General features: G+C 47.6%; 1 protein-coding gene across 3 annotated transcripts; it reads left to right on the plus strand.

The window, feature by feature from the left end:
* Nucleotides 1-1,159: 1,159 nt before the first annotated feature.
* Nucleotides 1,160-24,618, plus strand: DAZAP1 (DAZ associated protein 1; the record flags this gene model as incomplete). 3 transcript variants are annotated; one of them, XM_079546850.1, is made up of 12 exons in its annotated part: nt 1,160-1,321; nt 5,877-5,917; nt 6,373-6,539; nt 6,870-6,935; nt 7,444-7,554; nt 9,838-9,886; nt 14,354-14,436; nt 17,810-17,963; nt 19,348-19,377; nt 19,816-19,956; nt 20,817-20,999; nt 24,437-24,618. In XM_079546850.1, the coding sequence occupies 12 exons, from the start codon at nt 1,290-1,292 to the stop codon at nt 24,607-24,609; spliced, it is 1,230 nt and encodes a 409-aa protein (XP_079402976.1). In that variant the 3' UTR covers nt 24,610-24,618. The 3 variants fall into 3 exon arrangements, with proteins under 3 accessions (XP_079402976.1, XP_079402977.1, XP_079402978.1); XM_079546851.1 differs by having other exon boundaries at nt 7,447-7,554; XM_079546852.1 differs by lacking the exons at nt 1,160-1,321; nt 5,877-5,917; nt 6,373-6,539; ... (1 more) ...; nt 7,444-7,554; nt 14,354-14,436 and having other exon boundaries at nt 9,860-9,886.
* Nucleotides 24,619-25,537: the final 919 nt, after the last annotated feature.

The following is a 25,537-nucleotide window of genomic DNA, read 5'->3' on the forward strand; positions in this document are numbered from 1 at the left end:
GGTGAAAGGGTATCGAGGGATGGTGCATGCGTGGGACTGGGTGCAGGGGGGTGGATGAGGGGTGTGGGGGCTTGGGGAGAGTGCTGGGGTGCGAGTGGCACTGTGCAGTGTGCATTGTGCATTGTGTTCTGTGCTGTGTGCAGCTGCAGCACCACCGTGGGTCAAAGCTGGGCTGGGCTGATGCATTGGAGGGGCCACAGAGGCAGGGTTCAGCTCTGGGGCTGTGCGTGGTGCTGTGCCCTGTGCTGTGCCACAGGTTGGGGTTATGCACCGCGCTGTGCAGCACACTGTGCTGTGCTGTGCATCGGGCTGTGCATCAGGGTTACACCATGCACTGGAGCCAAGCACCAGTGTTACACCAGGCACTGGAGCCATGCACTGGAGCTGTTCTATGTGTTGGAGCCATGCCATATACTGGGACCACACACTCGGGCTGTTCTGTGTAGTTGGACTGTGCACTGGGGTTGCAGTCAGTGCTGCAGCTGAGCTCCGTGGCTGGGCTGTGCACTGGGACACGCACTGGGGCTCTGCTGTGCACTGAGGCCGTGCACCAGAAGCACAACACACAGTGGGGCTGCACAGCAGGGCCATGCCATGCACTGAGGCCACACCGGGGCCGTGGTGAGCACTGGAGCTATGCATTGGTGCTGCAAAATGCACTAGGGGACTGGACCGTGCAGTGCAATCGATCTGAACGCATTGGGGTTGCATCGCAGCCATACAATGGGGGCTGTGCTGAATACCAGAGCTGCGATGAGCACTGAGATGCGTGCTGGCATTGCGCTGCGCATCGGTTCGCGTATAAAGGACACGGCGATCACCGCAGCCACGCATCAGGTCGGGGTCACGCCGTAAACCCCCGCACCACCCCCACGCACCGCATGGGCCGCGCACGCGGTACCCTTGGAGGACCGCCCTTCCCGCCATGCCCCGCGCGGCGCCGCTCTACTCCGCTCTGCCCCGCCTCACTTCCGCCCCTCCCTGGGCGCGGCCGCGGAGACCCCGTAGCGAGGGCAGGTGCGCGCGCAGCGGCGGTTGGCGGCGCTGAGGGAGCGCGAGCGCGCGGCGGGCGGCGGCGGGGGGGGCCGGGCCCGGGGGGCGGCCGTTGCGCAGCTCGGGTTGGGGGGGAGGGAGGGGGGGGAAAAGAGAGAAAGAGAGAAGAAAGAATTGAGCGAACGACCGAGAAAAAGAAAAGCGAGAATTGGTGATAAAGCCGAGCGACGGCCCAGCGACCTTCCGTTAACGGAGGGAGAGCCGGGCACGGCCCCGCGGCCCGCCGAACAGCCGCCATGAACAGCGTGGGAGGCGCCGACGAGATCGGGTGAGCGGCGGGGCGGGCGGTGCCGGGCCGCGCTGGGCCGCGGGGAACGGAGCGGCTCCGGGAGGAGGGGGGGGGGGGGGGGGGGGGGTTGTGTGGAGCTCCGCCCCGCCGCGCGGCCCCGTTGGGTGAGGCGGGGTTCGCACCGGCCCCGTTTGCCGCCCCGCGATTCCTCCGTGCAGCCCAAGGTCACCCCGGCGTTCGGCCCTGCGCCGCTCCCGGTCCTTCCTATGGATGGGACAAAAGCTTCCCTTCGTGGGACGCGGTTCCCGTCTGAGCGTTCCGTCGGTTCGCAGCCGAACGGCTTTCCGTTCCTTAGCTGCAGCCGCGAGCCGCTCGTCGGCTTCGTTGTGCTCCCCGTGAAGTGCCGCGTGCTGAAAGCCGGCTGTTAGAACGGCACCCCCCCGCCCCAGCCATGTGCGCACAGCTGCTGTAGGGATCCGCACCGAATCGTCACCGCCCGCCCTGCAAATTGCCCCCCGGGGAAACGGCCCCGTGTACAGAGAGGCCCGCAGTCTGTGGGCTCCACGTGTCGAGCTGGGAGCTTGCAGGAGGAAATGAGGAGTCTTTGTAGGCTTTGAATGTAAATCGTGTCGGAACTGGGAGCAGCCGAAAAAAGATGCAAATGAAGCTGTTTAAGTGAAAAGGCTGCGGACTCCCCGCGTTGGGAACTGCCGAAAGAAGGTTAGGGGGACTGCTTGGAAGCCTGTAGGCTTCGAGTGTTAGAAATAGAATCATAGAATGGGTTGGAAAAGAATCACAATGATCATCGAGTTTCAACCCCCCTGCTGTGTGCAGGGTCGCCAACCAGCAGACCAGGCTGCTCAGGGCCACGTCCAGCCTGGCCTTGAATGCCTGCAGGGATGGGGCATCCACAGCCTCCTTGGTTGCACCAGAAACCCTCTTGGCTCCCTTTCGCTCATAGAAGTACAGGCATTAAGGTTGGAGAAGAGTGCTAAGATCGAGTGCAGCCCTCTGCCCATTGCCACCACAGCTGCTGAGCTGCATCCCTCAGTGCCACATGTGCTGATGGGTGCATTGTGGGCACTGTCACAGGTTCTGGAGCTTAAGGAGAGCCTTCATCTCCGTGCTGCCCTGGTGCGGGACAGGCTGCTTAATTACTGCGTGTGCTTAATTGGTGTGGTCTTAAAAATACAAGGAGCAAGGTAACGGTTTGGGGTAGAGCACATCACTGCAAACAGCTCATGCTGTGTGAAGGGTGTTCATGTTTGTGGGTTCTGCTCTGGAAGTGCTCAGATGTAAAGCTGGAAAGATGAAAAGCCCAGTTGTAGTCATCTGCCTGCAGCTGTGCAAAGGAAGTTCTGTTCTGAAAGGCAGCGTGAGGGGAAGGCCTTCCATGTGATAGGAAGTTGTGTGCTTTGCTCCTTTGCATCGCTCGGTGTCTTCAGACCAACCCATCCTGGAGTCACTAGACGGGGTAGCCCCGCTCCTGGCATCCTATAGGGAGCGTATAAATAGAAACCCTCCATTTACATACAGCTGCTGCAGTTGACCTCAGACAACCCTGCTTTTTTGTTTGTTGAAACGTATGTAAGATGACTACAAGTAATTAATAATGGAATTGGAAGGTTTCAATGACGCTGGACTGTGGGGAGCCCTCCTTCCTGCAGACAGCTTGGCGTTGTGTCAGAATGCAGCTGGTGTTTTAAATCGATCTTTTATAGGTTGATGTTGTACAGCAAGCGATCCGGTGTAGCTTAAAAAGCCAAACCCAAATGTGCTTGGCTAAGAAAATGTATCTGTGCAGTCTCCAGACTTTGGTCTGAGCGTAGCATCGGATCAGAGCTTTTATCTTTACTGCTAAGGAACAGAGTTGTTTTCTTAGAGGGCTTTAACCTGACCCTAAATACACGGGCATGACAATAAGCACGTGCATTTGTGCTTTTGTCCTGTGTGTGAGGAGCTGTGCGGGGGCTGATGGCTGCTGGGGGAGCTGGGCTGTGCAGGAGATGGGCTGGAAGCTGTGCTGGATGAGCTGATGAGCGCTGCGCCCTCTGCCAGCAGTGCCTGGGGTCGGGTTTTCCTGTCTGTGAGCAGAACTTGGTTATCCTGGGACACAGAGCAGGAAGGCTTGTTTTCTAAGAGGGCTGCAAATGGAGGAGATGTCCTGCTTGTGGTCCTGCTTGTGCTGTTAGCAGGTGTCACTGCAGTATGAGAGCAGCTGTCCTGCTGGCTTTGCAGTGCTTTGCATGTTGGCAGCTCCCTGATTTTCTGTACGAATTACAGGACCCTTCTGATGTGCTTTACAGGAATTCAGGTTTGGTTTTTTATTGAGAGGCAAGCTTGTGTCGCCTATCAGCTGGTGACAGAGGGAGGAGCTGGGCTTTTGTGTACCACTTAATGCTGGTTTAGTCAGCCTTATTTCCATGCGTAGCATGTGTCTGCTCCTCCAGCACTGCTTTATTCGCTGCCGGTTGTTGGGTTGTTGCGTAAGGGCCGTGCTGTGATGACAGCACAGAGAACAGAATCTGCTGCTTTCTTCTGTTGCAAGCTGTCACTTCACTGCTGCTCCCTCCTGGCCGAGGGGTGGCTGTGTCCCACTGCAGTTGGCTGCTCCTGGAAAGAGGTGAGAAGGAGGCGTGGGGTTTTGTGGGCTTCTGTTGTGTTTGATTGCTGCTGGAATAGCTTTTCTGAGCTGTGATCGGAAGGGGAGAACCTCAACTTTTCACTTGCAAGCTGCAGCTATGCTTGGAAATGTCTGAGGGCAGGTAGAAGGCAAAAGCAGATGGTGGTTCTTGAGGATTGGTAGAAAAATGGAGGGTGTCCTCTTTGCTTTATGCAGGCTCACAGAGCTGCTAAACAGAAGGGCCTGTACTGGTGCCTCTTAATGAAAAGGGCCAAATGTAGAGGTGGTTTTGAATTAACCTTCAATTATAGAGTGAATAATTTTGCATGGAAGTTGCATCACACCCTGAAGTTGATACAGAGCTGCAAAGCAGGCAGCCCAGCATCCTGCTGCTTGTCTCTGTGCTTGCCCAAGTCCTTCAGCATGCTCCAACACGAAGCTGTGCAGGTCTGGGTGCTCCTTCCAGAAGATGAGGTTGGTTCAGATTGGTTTTAAGCACGAGGTTTAGTTTAGGCTTTTAGCCATGGCTTTTCTGTTGCATTTGGAGAGATCTGTAACACAGTGATTGCGATTACTGCATCGATGCTTCTGCTGCTTGCCTTGCAGCTCCTTCCATCTCAGACTTGTTCTGCTTTTGCTTTCATTTACCCAGAAGACGATGGTGAGCAGAGTTCTGACCTGCCCTCCCAATGAGTCAGGCAGTAATGATGGTTTCTGCTTTGTTTCACTCTTCAATGTGAGGCTTTTCTGTACAGCACAGTGCCCTGCAAACACAGCAGCAGGGAAACCTGAGGGCCACCCTAAGTTTTTAGATCAGAGAAGTGAGAAAACTCACCAGCTTTCTCTTCTACCCAATTAGCAGCTGGAGAGCAAGGATAGGATTGCAGGTACGCCCGGATCTTTGGGCTGTGATTCCCTTTGGGCTTGGACTGCACGTCCTGTGCAGGTTGGCTGCGGTGCCTCACAGGCAGGGGCGACTCTGCTCGGTTGTTTTCGTAGGGTGGCGGCATCAAACACGCGAAGTTCAGTCAGTGTTACTTGTGCTGTGATCCCTCTTCTCAGCCAGGCCTGCAGCAGCGGTGCTGTTGCTGTATTTCATGTGGTAGATGTTTCTTGGCCTATTTAGGCTGTCATTCATCTTGCACTGTTCAATGTCAGATAGCAAATGGGTGTAGGAGAGCTCAAGCTGTTGTTTGAAGTGAGTTTCAAAGGCTCGATGCAGGACTGTTGCACCTCTTGGCTGTTAGCCTGGGACTGAAGTAGCTATTGGACTAGGTGTTGAAATGAGGCTGACTGGTCTTCTCTCAGTTTGCTCTATCTCAGCAGTTCAGGATTTTGTTTTGGTCCTTCAGTTGGAGCTCAGAGGAGCCCAAAGCAGCTCTTGTGCTCTGTGGGATGTAACACAGAGCCCATGAGGCCTCGGTGTGGTCTCACATTCCCCCATTGGGGTGCAGCAAGGAGCAGCTCTGTAGTGATGCTCTTGGGTCGTTTTCCAAGTAACTTCACTCATGCTTTGAATGTATTCCTCTGAACTACGAAGCTTTTCTTGGTGGAATCCCTTCTTCCCCGCTCAGAGCAGCTCAGTGTGATGCTGTGTGCTGGTTGTTTTCTTTTCCTCCTTCGATTTCCCAATGGTTCCTCAAAGTAACACTGTTTTCTCAAACACCTGGAAGCGAGGGGTTCAGAGCAATGTAGGCTTTCCTGTGTTTTGTCTCCTGTTTCACATAAAAGAATAAAACGTTCTTTCAATGAGACTGCGGCCTGTGTTTGTGCTCGTGGCACACCAAGTGGATGCTTCATTTCGGTGTGAGCAGAAGGTGGGTGTTGCAGTGCATCCTTCTTCCTGATGAAGAGCACTGGGGTCCTGGGGGCCTCGGTGCCAGCAGAGCTGCTGACAATAGCCGAATTCTGTCAAATAAGGTGAAGCTGCTTTTGTGTAGCACCCTAAAATGCTGTGTGCTTCAATTGCAGAAAACTCTTTGTGGGTGGCCTGGACTGGAGTACAACGCAAGGTAAGCTGTGTATTGTGCAGTCATTGAGCCCGTGCTCTGTGCACAGACCCCCCAGCCATGCACACCACGTGGCTTTTTAGCAGCCAGTGCCCTGGTAGGAAAACCTGGTTGAGATTCTGCTGCTCTTTTCTGTTAATGGGTAACATTTGCTGTGCAGAGTTCAGATAGATGGACGTTGCTGTTTTGCTTTCTGAACGTTCTACGAGCGTTTGGTGTTTCTGTCGACTCAGAAGATGAAGAACTTTTTTGTTAATGTTTCTTCCCTGTGATATTACTCTTCTTTTTGCATGAGTGGGAATATATGCTCTTTGTGTAGAGGGAGTAAAGTCTAACCGTTGTCAGGAGATAAGCCTGAACTTGTTCAGCTCCTTGCTCACCTTTGTCTCATAGTTGTGAGCAGCCTGGTGAAGTGGATATCTGGTTCTGTTTCATATATACCTTTTTTTTTTTAACAGAAACTCTTCGTGGCTACTTCTCCCAGTATGGGGAGGTTGTAGACTGTGTAATAATGAAAGACAAAACAACCAACCAGTCTCGAGGATTTGGATTTGTCAAATTCAAAGATCCCAACTGTGTGGGAACAGTGCTGGCCAGCAGACCTCACACGTTAGATGGCCGAAACGTAAGTTGGCTTTGTTTGGGTTTGGGTTTTTATTGAGCATTTTGTCGTTGTTTTCTGTCTTCCCAAACTGTTTCCAGGCCTGTTCCAAATCCTGATGTTTAATTGCACACCAGGTGATACCAAAGCTGCCTGGTTGTTGGTTTTAGTTACTGATGCTGAGACAGGCAGCTTTAACTGGGTGATCTGTGGCAGTTTGTAGAAGCAACGTCTGGGCAGCAGCTTTTATCTGAGGAGCTGGGTGTCAGCAGTGCTGCGTTCACTGCCATAAACGTAACATGTTAGGATGGTTTTCCACACGCTAAGGTCTGACCCAACTGGAATCTCTTCCAGATTGATCCAAAGCCATGTACACCCAGGGGGATGCAACCCGAAAGGACACGGCCAAAGGAAGGATGGGTAAGGACAGATGTGTGCTGCATCACTGCTGAATTCACCTGGGTCACGCTTCTGTTTGAAAGCCAGGTGTCTGTAGGCAGAGCTTGATAAATCCTGCTTGTGAAACGCTCTTAGAGTGTTTTATGGTCAGGCTCCACATCCAGTGCAGGCGTTACAAATGCTGGGTTATGGTGGGGTTGTGGGTTGGTGTTTCCTGTGAGCTCTGTGCAGTCCTTTTGAAGGAGAGCTCGCAGGCCTGGTGCTTCTTTCCAGCCCCCTTCAAAGCCTGCAGGCTGATCTGATCCTATAGAAAATGGCCTCAAATATAATCCCTGTTCCTGGTTTTCTGAAGAAGAGAGTGGGCTATAGCTGCCAGCACTGAACGTCTGAGCTCAGAGCCTGCAGCTCTGCTCCCCTTCAGTGAGTGTAACAGGCTGGAAGGCTGGAGGTGCTCGTGTTGCAGTGTGAGATGGGAGAAGTCACAACTTGCTTGTCCTTCTGACGGATTTCTTTTTCCTCCTTGATTTAGCAGAAAGGATCCAGGAGTGATAACAATAAATCAAATAAAATTTTTGTTGGTGGGATTCCTCATAACTGTGGCGAGACTGAGCTCAGGGAATACTTCAAGAAATTCGGAGTGGTGAGTCATCCAGCATGATGGCACTTAGCTGTTGGTTGCAAGATGCTTTTTCTCTCCGCTGCCTTTTCTCAGATTTCATCAAGCTGTCAAATTTTGGGTTAATTTAGACAAACTGCTATGGGCACATATTGAAGCACTTTGCAATACAGTGTACTAAACGTTCATCATCTTGAAGTGTATCTTGCTATTTGTCAAAATCAATTGCTCTCATAAGAAACTTACTTTGCTGCTCCTGTCTCCTCTTGTTCACGTCTGCCTGATGCATTATTCTGTTTGCTTCCTGCAAAGTGAGAAAGCATTCCTGAGTTTAGATGACTTGAGAATAATTATTTCTTTTTCAATTGGTCACTTGGAGTTCAGTGAAAGTTTGTTGTTGGGGTTTTTTGTTTTTGCAACAGCAGGCGAGCTTTGTGTGTGAGATCCTTGTCTTCAAGTGGGCAGATCGATTGGATTTTGCAGCCTCCTGCTATTATTTTGTTAACACCCTGCTTTTAAAGCAGTGTCTGCAATCAGCTGGGTTCTGCTGCCCCTGAAATATCCATTCCAGAGAGAAACTGCTGCCCATGTTAAGCATCAGGCTGTCATTCAGCCTGTAACCTCTAACCGAAATGAGTGTCACTTCTGACTATTTGCTAGTTAGTTTCACTTTCCCATTTATTCCTACCCCTGTGGCCTCTTTGAGGTGGTAAATTGCTCAGCTCAATTACTAAACTCAGCTGTGCAGTTTTGGAATACTCCAAGGTTCCCCGAGTTGAATTTCATACCATGTCAGTGGATGGAAGCTGGCCGTCTCTGATGGCATTTAGTGTGATCTGATTCTTAAAAAGCTTGCCTTTCTCCAAGTTTTCTTGGGATGCATTGGTTCTGTCTCACGTGGCTGTTTATCAGCAGTACCACATCTAAGATGGTCGCTTTGAAAAAGCAGTTAGTTGTTAGCAGTGGCTAACAGCCCTCCTTGCAGTGTGGGAGCCTGCACTGGAGCTGTCACAGAAGTGGAGGAGTTTGTTCCACAGCTGTGGCACGTAATTTCTGAAGGCTCTTCCTCACAGCCTTTTGGCTTTCCGATTCTGAACCTCGGGATGGCCTGGGAGATGCAGGGCTACGGCCCTCCAAAGCCAGAAGGCAACAGCTGCCACGTGTGCCTTCAAAAGTAAGTAGACAAACTATAGCAGAGAGTTGGGCAGTCAGCGGAGTTCTTAGCGAGGTGTCCTTGGAGAAGATGTTCTGTATGTGGCCACAGAGCGAAGAGACAAAAGTGAGGGCTGAGTTTAGACGTTGCCCTTGCTTGGTCAATAAGACAGCAGTGAAGAAGGGGATCTGGATGGGGAAAGAACTGTGCCACCATCACGGGCCACTGTCCCCAATGGGGATAAGTGTCAGCAGCTGGTGTCCAGCAGGATGTGCACCAGTGAGTGCGTGTGGTGTAAGAACTTGAAAGTGTGTTTTCTAGATCTGTTTTAAGCTAACGAGGAGATCTTAATTTGAAATATTTTAAGGTAAATTGACCTGGAGGAAGCAGTGGTTCTGTGACATCACACGCATTTCATTGTCTGCATTTCTGCAGCTGAGAGCTTTAAGGGCAGTTCCTTTCAGCTGTTTGGTTACAGCTTTGGGAAGAATTGCCTTTTTGTTTCAAATTGTAGCTCCTGTTGATGCTTATTTTGAGAAGAGAAAGATCTTTGAAGTGCTGGAGCAGCTCCTGGTTCTTATTTCTGTACCCAAGTACGCAAACACTGAGCATCCATAACTGAGTGGTTTTGTGATGCTACTTAAAGCATCACCTTACAGCTGATGCTCTGCAGCACACTGATAGGCAAGTGGGTAATTCAGAGGAGCTGTGCACATTTTCCAATGTTTGAAGCTAAAGCTGCTTTTTATGTGGAGAGTGGAAGCGTTTTAAAATGGAAGAAATCATCTTTCAGGAAGCCGTGCTGAGGTGTGCTGGAAATCAGAAACCTCTGGGGTCGTTTATAGGCTGTGATTACAAACAGCGTAGCAGCCTTAATGCTAGATTAACATCCTAAGTGTGATGAGACCCCAGAAAGCCCAAATGCTGCAGGGTTGTTTTTGTTTTCAGAGCAGATGAATTCAGGCTTTTCTTAGGCTCCCTTCAAGAGCAGTATTCCCAGTCTGTTTGCGCCGTGGTGGGACAGGCTGGTATTGATGGCTACATCAAGCATTTAATTGTGCTTTGTGGATGGAGTGTGGGAAAGCAGCCTATGGTAACTGTCTGTAATGCTCCCCTGGTAGCACAGTTAGTAGAATTTCCCTTCTCTCTTCCAGGTCACTGAAGTTGTAATGATCTATGACGCAGAGAAACAGAGGCCCCGAGGTAAAGGCTGATCTAGTTTGTCCTTGAAATTCCTTCATACTCTGCTATAGTCAGATGGCAAACTATTTCATACCATCAGAAAAGGTAGATTTTTTTTTTTTCCCTATGTTGCCTCAGGAAAAAGAATAATTCACTGGGCAAACATCGCTTTAATTGTAGACTCTTCATCTCCAGCTTTAGTTGGTATCTGTGCATTTAAACTCAGATGTTTCGTGTTCATTTTCAGTTTCTCAGGGTTGTTTTTGTTTTGTTTTGGTTTTTTTTGCTAGTTTTTGTTTGAATGAAATTGGATTCTTGAGCCACTGCTGTGGTTTAAGATGCTGTAGGAGGAAAAGAAATGTCATCAGACCTTCCTCCCATTCCACACGAAGGGTTTGTTGGTGTGTAACTGCATGGGGGTGCTTTGGTTCAGTACTTCTGAACGTGATTTTGGGACATCATCCATCCATTCCGTGCTTCACTTCAATGGCTTCACTTAAAATTTGAGCAAAGCAGTTCTTAGACGACATAAAACATTTTCCAAGTGTATATATATATATATTTTGATTGGAATATATAGCCCTGTGTGCTGGACTGCATTTTTTCCTAGTAACAGAAACAAACAAAGTTTCGTCACGCTGTTCTAATCACGTTGGTAAGATTTGGTCCAAACATGGAGCAGCCTTCATGTCATCCACCTTCCATTGCATCTGTCGGCTGTTTTGACTCTGGAGAGGCAATATTTCCAATCAGTGAAGCTTAGTTGCACTTACCCACCGAGCAGCATGTTGGACATGCTGGAGAATAGTTTGCCATCTGAACTTTCATTTCTCCTCTGACTCATTGTTAAGAAATATATCCTTCACTTTGTATTGATTAAGCTGTTAAGTCTTAGTTTTATTTTTAATTTAGACATACATCCTTAGTGACATATTTAAGTGTTTCGTAGTAAAATATGGTAATGTTAAGTAAGTTCTTTTTTTTCCTTTTCTCTGTGAATTGTTTGACTGTGATTAACGATATCTCTTTAGATTTCCTCTCTCTAGGTGATAATTTATCACAGAGGTACAGGCCAGTTCCACAGTCAGAGGAGGGACGGGCTTTGTCTTTTATTGGAGTGTAAACGAAGTTTCAATATATTTGTGTTTTTTGTTTGTTTTCCTGCCTTAGCTATCTCAGTCTTCTTTCAACAGATGACTTCTATTGAAGCAGAACATAAATTCATCCTTTAATATGCTTTAGAGCATCTACTGTTAAACAGAGGAAGCAGTGGAGACCAAGATAGGGGCAGCAGGGTGTAACTTGTGGCTGAAGTTCTGGATTGTTTCAGCAGCTGTTGTATCATCTATCTCCCAGTGATTTTTACCCCAGCCTTGCTGCCTCTGAGCAGAAGGTGCAAACCATGCCTGGTCTAGATCGATCCTGGTCTGCATTAATGGCTTCTCTGCTCAGAGCTGTACTTAAATAAGCAAAATCTAGCAGGAGGCTTCTGGATCGTGAAGGAGGCTGTGGCTAAAAGCAGAAATGGCAGATCTGAAAGCCTGTCTGTCTCCATGCCGTGTGCAGAATGCTTTCTCTTGAATTCACTGGACTTCTTAAAATGGTGTTCTTGAACCACATTGCTTTGGCTTTCATTTTTGTTCCCTTCAATTCCTTGTATGTAGCGTGGTAACTAACTCCAGAAATGGCCTTGTTAATCCCTTGGGGAAAAGCTCCTCCTCTGTGTTGGAGGCTCCTGACCATGCATCCCACAACACGCTTCCTCTGGCTTTCTCTTTCTGATCTGCATTCTGTCGTACAGCGCTGTTCAGTCTCTGCTCGTCCTTTGAACACGAGACCTAAATTACTATATAAAATTTTAAAAGCCCACTGTGCTCCCATCGTCTCCTTGCATCCTTCTTTCACCTTCCTTCCATTTACCATCCTTGCATTTTGAGCAGATCCCTTCCTGCGGGCCGTTTTTCCAGCCTGCTGGTAGAAGGACAGACAAATTACCCCCTGCTGCTAATCCTCACAGCACAACTCTGCCTTCAGCCTCAGGGGAATGCTGGCAACCAGCTCCTCAGTTTCAGAGCTCTGCAATGCTCCTGAGAAGCTGGCTGTGTGTCTTCAGGTATCCAAGTAATCTCTGCTCCCCTGCATTGCCCACCACTCCTGGTCAGCTCTTCTGCCAGCAGTGCTCATCAGAATTCTTTGCAGAGTCCCCTGTACGAGCACAGCCAGCCTCCTTACATCTGAAATGAAACAGTGCCTTTGTTGCAGCCCCTGCTTCTCCTGCTTTCTATTCTCTGCTAAACCAACAACTGGGAAGCAATTTACAGGTTCTTGCTGTGTTCTCTTCCACTTGGCTGCAGCACAGCCTCGTTGCTCTGTTTGCTAGTCCACTTGGGTTCCTGTAAGTGCAAAGAGTTTCTCTTGTCTTCGAAGATGTCTTGGCCTTTGACAAATGAAGCGACTCTGTCACTTTTGCTCTCCTCAAAATTCCACGTTCTTGGAATTTTGCTGTGTGTTGTATCCTGATTTCTTCACCGTTCCTTATTTTATGACCTTTGGTCCTTTTAAAATGCTTTTTCCTGCCCCTTTTTTCTTTCCTGCCTTTCCTGCTGCATCCCACATTGCCCTCTATTCCTCTCCTTCAGCCTTCTCAGAATGAAGCTAAGAGAGCAACCTGCCCATGTAGACAGTACCCAGCACTTTCCTTTCTCGTGCCTTTCAAAATGAAGGCAGCACTACTAAACGTGTGATTTAAACACAACTTTCTTTTGGCTCTGACGTGCAGATTTTAACCCCAGACAAATATATTGTGATGAAATGCTGCTCTCGCTTCGAGGCTGCTTTCATCACAGCTCAGCCAAACTTCGTTTATACTGCCAGTCTCTTGTGTGTGGGAAATGCTAAGTTCTTTTATTTTACTTTTATTTAAGTGATGTCTTTTGCTCTTGTTGCTGACAGCAGAATTTGACCTGCTGGACTCTATTTTGGCCTGTATCTTTGTGTATTTTTTTTATATATATATATATATATATAAACTTTCTCTACAATAGGCCTCTTTGGGCTTACCCAACCCAGTTGGATAAGCTTAGAGAGACACTAACTGTTATAGATACTGTATCTCTGTTTAACGCTTTAGAGCAATATATGGCTGCTGTCAGCACTAGCTGCAAAGCAAAATGCAAACCAAGGGGGAAATCTTGGGTTTCAGAAAAGCAAAAATGCATCCATGTTCCATATGCTTTTGATGCTGCACCTCGTTTTTCTTTCTAATTTTATTGCTCTACCCTTAGCTAATCTAAAGAATGGCACAATTGACGTACTGCATGTGTTCTTACCTTTCCTGGGATTTGGTTGTTACACCAGCAGCGAGTGGTTGATGGCATGAACCGGCCCTGTGTTCTGTGAGATTAACCACCATTGTGCCACTCTCTCGGCCGTGTCAGCAGCTCCAACCTGAGAGCAGCGGTTCTCAAAGCGTAACCTCAGAAAGGGATTCAGACCTGGGTTTTTGCCTCGTTTCCTGCGTGTTTTACTGTCCCTTATGGCCTTTTAAGTAGCTGCTGGATTCAGCTGAGCTGCCGACATCAAGGGCTGCGGTCAGATAAAAGGGAGCTGGTCACCCCGGGGATCTGGAGCAGTCAGCAGCAGTGCTGTGAGCAAAAAGAGGGACTGAGAAAAGCTGCACGGATATCTGAGAGTAAAGCAGCAGGAAATGTAAGAAACAAAATAGGCTGAGACACGACAACAAGTCTGACGTGCCGTGTAAGCAGCACTGCTGTAGTTATCAGGGGATGCCGTGTTTGGAAGAAGTCTTGTCCATTAAGTGCTTTCTCTTAGATACACAAAGAAAAAACAAACCCGAAAACAGAATTGAGAACCTCTGATCTAGGTTGTTAGTTTCTGAAGCTTTTCATTCATCCATGGAGTGGTCAAAAAAAATTTTTTTTTCATGCTTTAACAGCTACATTTCCAAGATGACTTTCTTCTTTTCCACGGAAAATATTTCCTAACTGGAGGAGTGGGGTGAGGGATGGGACGCAGTGGCTTTGCAGCTTTGGGGTGCAGGGGCAGAACAGGTTTTTTTTCCTGGGATTCCAGTCTCGATCAGAAGCAGGGAGAGGCAAATTGCTTCACTTGTAATTCTGTGTCCCACAAGCACTTCATTCTCGCTCTTGTGGCACAGTTACACTTATGACTATGCTAGCACTTTTTTTTCCATAGGTAGGTTAGGAATAAAACCAAGCTCCGAAGTGAACTAGCTTAGTCTGTAAGTTGCATGTGTGAAAGCAAGCTGAGGCATTGATTGCCTTGCTGCAGGACGTATCCACTGCAGTTTTCTCAAACTTGACTTTTTTTTTTTGGTTGAAAATTTAACACAAGTCTTGGTTATCTGAAACCCCTGCTTGAACCCTTGGTCCGCCCCTAATACTGTTCATCATCCTGTTTTGTGTCACAACACCCTGCTACCTTGATTCACTCTTCGTCGTTGGCTAGGTTTTGGATTTATTACTTTCGAGGACGAACAATCAGTGGACCAGGCTGTCAACATGCATTTTCACGACATCATGGGCAAAAAAGTGTGTAGTTGTAGTTTTATTTTACCTTAAGAAAGAACCAAGTCTTGGGCAACTAGCAATTTCACTGGCGAGCAGAACTCTAGCCAAGGATTCAGCTAGATGGGCAATGCACAAGTCCAAATTCAAGGCTTTATCCATGAAGGTGGGGAAAGTCTGAGTTTGCTGAAGCAGCTGAGAGAGGCGGTAGGCGAGCAGCTCAGCCCTCAGGAGGGCAAGGATCCTGAAAGCCTGGGGACTTGGGCTGTGGGGGGGATTCCTGGTGGGCTTTCATTTCTTTGAAGGCGTTGGGTGAGGCCTTGTGCTACAGACCTGGAGGGGAGTGCTGGCTGGGTGCCACTCGTGCTGGGTTGGACTGCTGAGTGCTGCTGAAGCACTGCTTTGCTTCCTGGGAGCAAGGGTAGAAGTCAGTTGTTTCCAGCTATTGGAAACCCAGGATCCCAATGAAATCTGAGTTGTTCAAGGCTTGGTTTAAGACACCACTCCTTCAGATGTGTATTTGATTCTCCCATTTTGAGATGGCGTGCCGTGAGCGACTGCCTGGAATCTTAAACTAAAAGAAAAGCTAAAAAAAAAAAAAAAAAAACCCACCCAAAACAACCCAAACAAAAAAGAGCCCCACAAAACATCGTGAAGGATTGGTTTTTTAATAAATTGGGTCACTTACTGTGAAACTTTGGTACAAACCCACGTACTCTATATAGTATTTAATCACAATGCAGTTAAGTGACCTCTGGTTGTTTCATCTTCATACTGTGTTGTCAGCAAATGGATGTTTGATAGGGAGGAATCTTTTATGCCTGCTTTGAAGTCACTCAGCAAGGAGCGTGCTTGTACTGGTGGGGGAAAAGAAAATGGAAAAGCAGAGCAAATTGTTGCAGGGTACCCAGGTTTTTTATATAGGGAAAATCATAGCTTCTGAAAGGGAATTTAACCCTGAGAAATCCCTGTAAGATTCAAGCTTTTCTCACAGTTTTTTTGTGTATCCACAGTCTTTAAAGGAAAGGTTAGAACTGCTGACCTTGAAATGAAGATGTTTCAGGGACACCCCAGGCTGGGGTCACTCACCTTAAATCACTGGCAGGAGTCTGGCATTGCCTTCTGAAGCCTTTCTATGGGCTGACGTTTCATAAATACGATCCAGCTAGCTGGGAACATTTCGTTGCCTATCCATGGAATTTTACTTGCTTGACTTTGCAGCGCGCAGAGCTTTTTTATTCCTGTGAACCCGTTTTGCTTCGGAGAGGTGGGCAGATCTCCTAATTAATGCAATTAAGCGAGGGAAGGAATGCGCCTGTGTAACGAGGAGCGCTGCTACATGTTCTGATTGCCGGTGCTCATCTCCAGCCAGGGGCCCAGCAGAAGCACCGAGTTGCTGCCTGCAGGCCTGTGCGTGGACACGGAGCATCCTGTGCTCTGCCCTTATGCTGCACTGAGAGCCGTGAGCACAGGACAGAGGGCAGCAGGAGGGGAAGGAAGGAGAGCCCTGCGTGAGCCTTGCTGCCTGGTAGCAGAGCTGGGAGCGCTGCTCGTGCAGATTTCTCCTTTGTTTCTCAGCCTGTTTCATTCTGGAAGTCAAACAATCAGGTTTTGCTTGTTTTCCCTTTCGCTGACAGCGACGATGCAGCCAGTGGGAATGCCTTCCTGGTGCTGCAACTTCATTTTAGCTTCAGAATGTTGTACAGAGATACATTTTTTTCTTTCAGTCCTCAGTTTGGCAGCTCTCTGCTTCCAAATGAGCACTGGAAAATTAATGGAATTCTCCCGTGTAGATAAAGGAGCAGCAGATACTCCCTGCCCTTCATTGACTAATGATGCCTGCTTTAAAAAACGCCATCTCCCTCTTCCTGGTAATTCAAAAGGTATTGCTGAAATGAATCCATACGTTGTTGAAAGGAGGAAAAAAAAAAGAAAAAAAAAAAAGAGAAAAAAATTAAAATTGCAAGAAGGCCTCTGCTTTTGTAAGCAATAACTGGATTCCCTGAGGGCACATGTGTTAAGACTCATTAATTTGAGCCCTTTGAAAGATTCCCTCGGTTCCTGTGTGGAAGGGCCTTCAGCTGACAGAGATTTGGTTACTGTCATGTGTGATGTCCCTGGGGCCGCGGGGGGCTGGGCTGGGGGCTTTGTCCTTGCCTTGTGCCTATTTCCTGTTTGTTCTCTGACATGAATGGGTTTTAAGAGGTGGCAGGAAGAATTCTGAATACTTTATTTTCCATACAGCTCAGGCCCATTGATGGTTGAGATTTATTTCCTTTGTACTCTGGCACCCATTAAAATTAATCATAAAAAAAAATAATATATATATTAAAAAAAAAAAGGCTTTAATTCAGCATGCATGAGTGCTGAGAGGGTTTCATTAAATCAGAAACTGGATTTTTTCGAGAGAGAGAGAGGTTTATATTGAATGTGCAGCTTATTTTAAGTAGGTCAGATGCACTTATGGCACACTGGGGCACTTTATCTCTGAATAAAATAAGTTAAGCACTGTGGCTCGCTAATTTGAAGAACAGGAGGGCTTTTGTCACTGACTTAACACAGTATGAAGATTTGCTTCTTATTGACTCAACTGTCCATTTTTATTACTTGCATGTTTGTTTACTTTTTTGTTAGATGTAATGTAAGATTCTCTTATCACATCCATTCCCTCTGACATTGTTTGAGTTAATTGAGATTCTTTAAGCGTTAGCCTGGGGAAGGTAAGTCTTTATCTTCCATTAGACATTTAAATAAATTCTTAAGTTTAAAAAAAAAGAAAAAAAGAAAAAGAAAAAAAAAAAAGAAAATAAAAAGAAAAAAAATAATAATAAAAAAAAGAAAGCAAAACCAAACGTGTGTTTCTCAGGTATGAGCAGAACTGAAATTGCAGTTAGACGGGGTGGGTTTAAACTGTAACTTTGGAATGAACCCCAAGCAATGGTTAAAGCATTAGTACCCTTTTTCAGAGTGCACTCTTTGCTCCGAGTTGTTGTTTTTTTTCCTGCAAATTCCACCTTCTAACTCCTGTCTTAAATGTTCAAGTGGTCTCTGAGTAGCTGAAAACACGAAGCCTTGATAAGTGAAGAGTCGTTGTAAGAGGGTACTGCTGTTTTAAGGTCAAAGCAAACGAATACTGGGCAATGATGGAACAGGAATGATTAGCAGGATGTGTTTTGCTTGAAATCCCTCAACAGTAGGACTTCAATTGTCTTACCATCACGTATGTTGTACCTGAGAAACATTTTAAATTACTGGCCTTAAGTTTAATAATTAAGTACTTAGACATAAGTCGTAAGATGCTAAGCGTAGTCTTAAGTGTAATTAAGGGTGTGTGTGATGGGAAGGGGGGTATCCTAACCTGCACCATCTCTCCTGAATGGCAACTCTGTTTGTTTAGGTGGAGGTGAAACGTGCAGAACCTCGTGATAGCAAAAGCCAAACTCCAGGGCCCCCCGGTGCCAGCCAGTGGGGAAGCAGGATCATGCCAAGCGCTGCCAATGGCTGGGCAGGTCAGCCCCCTCCGACCTGGCAACAAGGTTATGGCCCTCAAGGTACTTCCTTCAGTGTCTCAGGACGGCTGCCGGGAGAGAATCTTGGCTTTAAAGCCTTCTGGTAACCCGGTATATCTGGCGAGCGTTGGAACTTCCAGCTCTATCGATGTTATTTCTGTGCTGGATCGTTGATAGCGCAGCAAAAGCTCTGGGTGTCGGTGCTTTTTTCCTCCTTCTTCCCCAAACACGTTGCTGGGTGGGACAGGAGGCAGTGGGCTGTGCGGAGCCCAGCGTGCTGCAGGCTGTGCTGTTTGCTTCCCCCTGTCCTGAGGTCAGATCAGTGCTTTGTGGTAACGTGGAGAAGGTGCTCAGGAAGCTGAGCAGCTCGAGCTGCAACTCCAGCTGTGGGAACGTGACCTGCATGAGGCTCAGCTGAAAACTCAGTTGAAATCCAGGTTTTTAAGGATGAGGCAGTTCCAGAGGAAGTTACAAGTGAAATTCGAAAGGGATAAGAGAAAAACAGATGGCCTTGTCTCTGGACTTTATTGCTTAATGTAGCCTAGAAAAATAACAAGCAGCTCTGGGGCTAGCAGTGGTGCAAGAGAGCACTTACTGCTTCTAATGGTCTTGATAGAGCTTGAACCCTTGAGGGCTGAGGGGAGCAGCCACGTGTTTGGTTTTGATGGCTGCAACCCCCTCAAGATTGTGGAGATGGGAAAATATGCTGAGTTCATCCAGAGACAGTTTCCATAACTTAGGGAGAAATGCAGCGGTATAATTGAGTTGCATTTGACAGAACAGATCTTGCTTTCTCTGATATATGAGAAATTTTCACCTGGGGGGTTAAAGGAAGTAACAGTGCTTCATCTATTGCTCCACTAGATGATACCTCAGTGGAGGGATTGCCTGTTTCCCCATGGTGCTTATTAACTTGAAAGCTGCAGCTGAGGCTCTGACATTCTGCACAGATGTGCTAATCTGCAACTGCACAAATTGAGAAACTAGATTAGTTTCAGTGTGGTTATTTGTAGGGGAAATTATATCTGATCTCCTGGCAAGATTAGTGTGAAACATGAATGCATTTCCCTTTCTAAATGCTGCAGTTTGTGTGGTTCAGAAACTTCCGAAATAAATAGGATGAAGCTGAAGATGTGTGAGGTGCCCTCTGGATGTGCAGCCTGCTGTGATTCCCAGTGCTGGGGTTTTTATTCTGTGCAGGTTCTTGGTGTGCTCGCACTTCCAAGGCTGCTGGGTGTTTCTGCATTATTTGCTGAACGATTCGGAGCCTTGTGAGTTTTCCTTGGCCCGTAAAACACAGATCCATAAGGGATGCTGGGAGGACATCCAGTCTGTTGCAGAGCCTAGAGCAAGATGAGCTTTCTGTGAACGTGTCCTTTTTCATAGTGTACAGCTGTAGTAAATTGCTTTTTCTGCTTTGTTTTAGGGATGTGGGTGCCAGCTGGACAGGCAATAGGTGAGTACATTACATGGGTCTGATCTTAGCAGAGGAATCCTGAGTGGGGCTGTGGTTTCCTTAAGGACCCACGGCGATTTGTGGATTTCTGCAATGTTTAACAGCCTGCACGTCTAAAAGCTTGGTTTAATTTGAGCTGAAGGAACGAAGGAGAAGACAGAGTGTTTGTCACAAACCGGTAATGGGAGCTGACGTGCATCCTGGTGTTGCCAACCACGTTAATTTGCTATCAAAGAATTACATTCTGAAATGCAATTATGTATGGTAGAGATGCTCGGAGGAGGAGTGCTGGTATTGCCCACAGTAAGAATCCGAGGAGGGCTGAAGCTGTATCTGAAACTGATCCAACAGCTTCACCCCCATCCACACAACGCCGACTCCAACAGCAGCTTCTCCCTGTTGACCCACTGCAGCTCCTCGCTTCTTTTCATTCTCCAGGTGGATACGGCCCACCTCCTCCAGGAAGAGGAGCTCCCCCACCACCTCCTCCGTTTGCCTCATACATTGTTTCCACACCTCCGGGAGGATTTCCACCTCCACAAGGATTCCCACAGGGCTACGGCACCCCTCCACCATTTAGTAAGTGCCTGCAGCAGCCTGAGCACCACATTCAGTCTGGAATTTTTGCCCATCTTTCTCTGGACTTCTTAAAAACTGTGCTTAGGTGGGGTTTTTTTTTTTGCCTAGGTTGTGTATTCCGAGTTATAATCAACCATAAGTCTTTGTCAGTTAGTTTGCTTACTTCTTTTTATTTGGTGATGTAAGAGTTTACATTCTCCTGTTTAAAGCTGTGTTGCTAAACAGATTTGAGGTTTCTTGCATACCCCTATTACAACTGTGAGAAAACCGAAGAGATTATTGCACTGTGGTGTGGGCTGGACACAGGCTGGGATTTCTAGAGAAGCTTAAGGAATTCAGGTCACAAGTGACATTGGAAATGTAAATAGGATTAGAGCATTTGTGCCCTCAGGCCACCTCAGTCACAAACTTGGTTTAAAAATGATGGAGGATGCCACACAGCCATCCACAGCACCCTGCTCTCCAATGAACAAACCACTTGTGTGGGGTATTTTTTTTCCCCCCATCCTAAGATCTTGAGTAATAGGGTTCCCTCCTCGCATCCTTGCATGTGCACACAAGAACTTGTTGTCCTGCTTAGTCACATCCTCTCTGCTGGTTGCTGGTGTGGCTGTAGTCTTCCTTTGGGTGAGATTTGTTGTGTTAGAAGGTAAGGTGCTGGGACTTTGAGCTGCAGCGGTGGCCTGAGGTAGGAGTGAATTTCTGCATGTCCAGCTACACGTAGCAAACGTTTCTACTTTAATAATAGACTTGCAAGTATTTAGAGGGAGCAAAAACCAACTGTTTTATACCCCAAAGCCCTGCAAGAAGTCAGAGTGGTGCTTACTGTCATCACATATTGCACTCTGCTCGTGTTTCAGCTTTTGGTTACGGTGCTCCTCCTCCTCCACCTGACCAGTTTGCCCCACCTGGAGTCCCCCCTCCACCTGCCACTCCAGGGGCAGCACCACTAGCTTTTCCTCCACCACCGCCGCCATCTCAGGCAACTCAGGACATGAGCAAACCCCCAACTGCTCAGCCAGAATTCCCTTACAGTCAATTTGGTAAGTAACTGCATGTGAAACGAGCTCAGCTCGATCCTTCTCCTTCCCCTTCCTGATTTTTCTTTTCCAGTTGGGTAGAATGTCAGCATTGAGACACTGCTTGCTAACACTGACAGCACTTCTCTCAAGGGTGGACGTGCCAGCTCTCAAGCGGTCCTTAAACCATCTGGTCTCACAGCCAGCAGGAGTTCTGTTAACCAGCTCTGGCCATTGCGTGTCCTGCAGAGCGGTCCTCAGAGATGTGTGCACTGATAGGATTCATCACTGATGCACACTGAGCCTGAATCTGTGCTTAAAACTTGTCTCTAGTAGCTTCATGCAGCTTGCACTCAGCTGTTTTGTTTAACTGACTTCGAGAGGTTGGAGAAAGACTTGAGTAAGAGTAACATCGAGAGGCAGGGGTCTTAAAATCCAGGCTGTGTGCTTTCTACTCCCATCCTTGTCCCTCTCCTGTCTGTCAGGGGTTGTGGCTCTGCCAGGAGCACGTAATGCTTCGAGCATTGTTTGTGCTCTGCAAGTAACTGTTGGAGGTAGCTGGTAAAGATGCTGATAGAACGTATTTTCAGGCAGTCAGATTGTATTATCAAACAAAAAAAGGCGTCTGTGCTCCTTTGAAGTGCCCCTGTCTGTGGAAACAGGGACTTCTCGTGCTGCTTTTCCAGTCAGTCCCACCTCTGAGCAGCGTTGTCCCATCTGTGGCACAGACATTTTTCTGAAGACTTTAATTGGTCGTTTTACACTTCTGAGGTTGATTTTTGCAGTAGGCCTGAGGATTAAGATGGCAGTCCCCAAAGGAGGATTCGCCTTCCAGGTAAACTGGTAAAGCAAGCAGATCTTCTCTTGTTGCTAAGCTTGAGAAGTTTGTTACAAAGGCAGTTGCTGTCATAGAAAAGCTTTGTCCTTGTGACTCAAGAGGAAGTGGGTTGGTTGGTTTTTTGGGGTCTTGCTGCAGCTTCTTTGCAGATTGTTTTTGAATGGAGGTGGGCCGTGCTAAATAAAGTACAAAGGCATGTTTAATTTCTGTTCAGTGGGTGCCGTTACTGGGGATGTGTTGGAGGTCTGGGAAGAAAGTGCTGGAAAACTGGGGGGTTCCTCTATTAGCTGTGCAGTACCTCCTGGCTCTTGTGTATGCTAGGAAGTTTCTCAGCCTGCAGTCTGTTAGGAGCACAACTAGCAGAGGTGGAGGGATTTCCTGTGCCGTTCAGCAGCAGAATCACCCAGCTGCTCACAAAGCTGCATGTAACCTTGTGAACTTCTTACAGAAGCTTCAGCTCTCGATGTGTTTGCAAATCAGTTCAGCAGCGTTGCTGTACAGCGGGCAGCGTGGCTGAGCTGCGTGTTTTTATGTTAATGCACAAGGCTCATGGGCTCTGAGGAGGCACTGAGTTACCTGATCACTGTGGCGTTTTCAGATTTGTCCCAGCATGACAGCATCTGAAATGCTGCTGTGTTTACAGCTGGGATGGATGTAAACCCTGGTAAATGAAGCACTGACGTGGGTGTGCCTCCCTCAGCCTGCAGGACGATCTCTGTGCAGGGCTGCCTTGGGGTTACCCTGCTCTCATTTCTTACTAGGGCTGGGTTCCTATTCTCAGGACCCTTCAGGCTACGTGCCAATGCTTTGTTTTCACTCCTATGGTCAGGCTGAGCAGTGAGACATCAGTAGGTGGTTCCTGTTCACAGCTGTGCTCTTGGTGTATCTGCCAGGGGGAAATGAAGCTGTGTTCCTTGCAGGATCTCTTCTGAGCGGGTGGGGGGAGCAATAAGGCTCTAATGTTTCCTCGTGCAGGTAGGGACAGATCAGTGCTGTGTGCTCATTAGCTGGCTGAAGTCAGAACTCGTGGCTGAAGTGCTAAGTGATGCTGATCGCTTCCCAAGCTGCTGCGCTGACGGCGCTTTATCCTGTACAGCCAAACCCAGCTCAGCTTTCGTGAGCAAGACATTGAACCCATGATGGGTGGCACAGCTTAGAAAGCAGAGCCTTCCGAAGGGCAGGTGAGCTGTGCTTCACTGCGAGCTGCTGCTGAGAGCTGCAGCAGGAGCAGAGGAAGTGAGAAAGGACAGCTTGTACTGCAATGCCTGGCTGTTAGCGCTGTGCCTTTGTGAGAAACGAATGCAGGGCTGTGGTTTTCTCACCCTGAATGCTGTAGCACCGCTCCGGATAGTGAGATTCTTTCTGAGCCTCACCCCTTGGCAAACAATGGTATTTTTGGTAGTCTGCTTATCTTTGTGTGGAGGAGGGGAAAAAAAAGAGACTGGATTAGCATTTTGAGTTAATAGAAGCCTTGTGGTAGGCATGTTTTAAGTCTCATTAGTGGTAGCAAGTCCTGAGAGGCAGGCAGAGCTTGAAATTGAAATGCTGAAGACATGCTAAGAGACTTTGTTTTGGATTAAGAGAGTTAAACCTGCTTTAAGCCTGCACAGGGAGAGGCAGAACTGCAGAAATACACCGAGTAATTAGGGTTCTTAATACCCTCTTTTATAGCAGAGGCTTACACGATGCTGCTGTTATGATTAAGAGTTGTATTTAATTAAGGAAACTTTTATTACATTTCTTCATTTCTCAGCGTTCTTAATTTGCATCTTTTTGCTTTTCATATTAGCAGCAAGAATTCCAGCAGTTCTTTCATCTTCGCCCTTTCTCCCCATCCCCAAATTCTGCCAGGTCTGAATCTTTCCCTTGGCAGAGCAGGGGGTGCTGAGGAAGGACAGAGTGAAGGTTAACTTGCAGCGTGCTGGATTAACGCTGCTGTCAGGTGTAAAGCTGAGCTCTGCTGTGGTCATTGCCTTAGGGGACGAGTGAGAGAGGGCTGTGGAGCTATTTACTTACTGTTACCCTGAGCTGGGTTACAAGTGTTCTCCACCATCTGCAGCAGCACCTGGGGGGCGTGGGGTCAGGCTTTAAGGTGGAACCTTGTTGTTTTGAACTTAAAACAGATACGACGTCAACAGGCCGAGCTTTAGGGCAAGTGTATCAGATTGTGTCAGTTGTAATGCTTCGGTTCTGTTACAAAGCTGAGGTACCAGACAGACTTCCTTGCTGCATCTTCTGCCCTGCTGCACCTGGCAGTGCTGGCTTCTAGCAAAACAAAAACAAAACCATGAATCCCTACCAGGAGGCTGCTTCACGTGCCTGCGCAGCAGTGATGTGACAGCTTTAGCTACTGGCCTGGCTAAGATGACCTCAAAAGTGAGACCTGCCGTTTCTACATACCTGTTCAGTTGTGCTTTTAACCTGGCTGGTCCGTATCGTAAGGTGGAACGCTTTAGGAACTGAAAGCAGCTGTGTGTCTCAAGTCAGGTGGAGGTGTTTGTGTTCCAGGGGCTGCGTGGGGGGAAGGGAAAGGCATCAGGTTCTGAATGTGCACCTCTGCCGCTCCGTTTGCACCCGTCAACAGCACAGAAGCTCACTGCTGCCTCTCTCCCCTTCTCCCCAGGGTATGGACAAGACTTGAGTGGTTTTGGACAAGGTTTCTCTGATCCCAGCCAGCAGCCCCCTCCCTACGGAGGCCCCTCGGTGCAGCCATCCAGCGGTCCGCCTGCAGGAGGAAGCGGTTTTGGACGAGGACAGAACCATAACGTGCAAGGATTCCACCCATACAGGCGCTAGCAGCGCTGTGCTGGCAATCAGGGAATTCTGCCCACACGGATGCCTGGCACAGCAGGACCCAGGGATCCCAGACTTCTGAACTTGTGACAATCACATACTTGATGGAAGAAAAACCTAACAACGTTTTTTTTTTTTCTTTTTTTTTTTTTTTTTTCTTTTTTTGGGGGGGGGGGTGGGGGAAGATGGCTTCTGAAGGCAAAGCTGTGGGTGTTTGGACTGCAGTTTTTAAACATTTTCCTTTCTCTAACCCATCAGCACAAATAAAGAAAATGTCACTGGTTCAAACTACAGGGTTTTAAAAATGTCTTCAGCTTTAATTCAAAACTTCAGGTTTCTTTTTTTTTTTTTTTTTTTTTTTTTTTGGAAATTATTTTTTTTCCTGAGCCTTTTGTTTTACCGTATATTGTAAACTTTTATGTTTAAAAGAAAGAAAAAAAATATATATATATATACATTTACAGATTGTGAAATTTTTAAGAGAAAATTTTCTACTATGTATGCTGGCTTATTTTTTAATTTAAAACAGGGTTTCCGTTAGCACTGGTGGAAGTGAGGCTGAGCTGCAGCTCCTCCACTGCTGACAGCAGCGGTGGATGGGTCAGAAACTCTGGGAGTTTAAAAAAAGAAAAAAAAAAAAAAAAAAGAAAAAAAAAAAGAAATCTACTGAGTGTATTTTGCATTTGTTACCCGGTGTGTGGAGCTGGTAACAAGGCAGGTGCAGACGTGTTGGTGCACAGAGTCACTTAACGGAGCGCAGCCTGGGAGCTGTGCTTCGAACTCTTTCGAATCCTCTGTGGATTTCATTAGGGGTTAACGGAGGCCTTGTTAAGATGTAGATTTCCCTCAGGCAAAAGGTTTAGGTGCATTTTGCACTAACCAGTGATGACCCCTGGTTTGAATAAAGAGAAGTACATTTGGATTAGAAACA

Source organism: Tetrao urogallus (assembly GCF_951394365.1).
Source record: "Tetrao urogallus genome assembly, chromosome: 25".
Taxonomy (NCBI): domain Eukaryota; kingdom Metazoa; phylum Chordata; class Aves; order Galliformes; family Phasianidae; genus Tetrao; species Tetrao urogallus.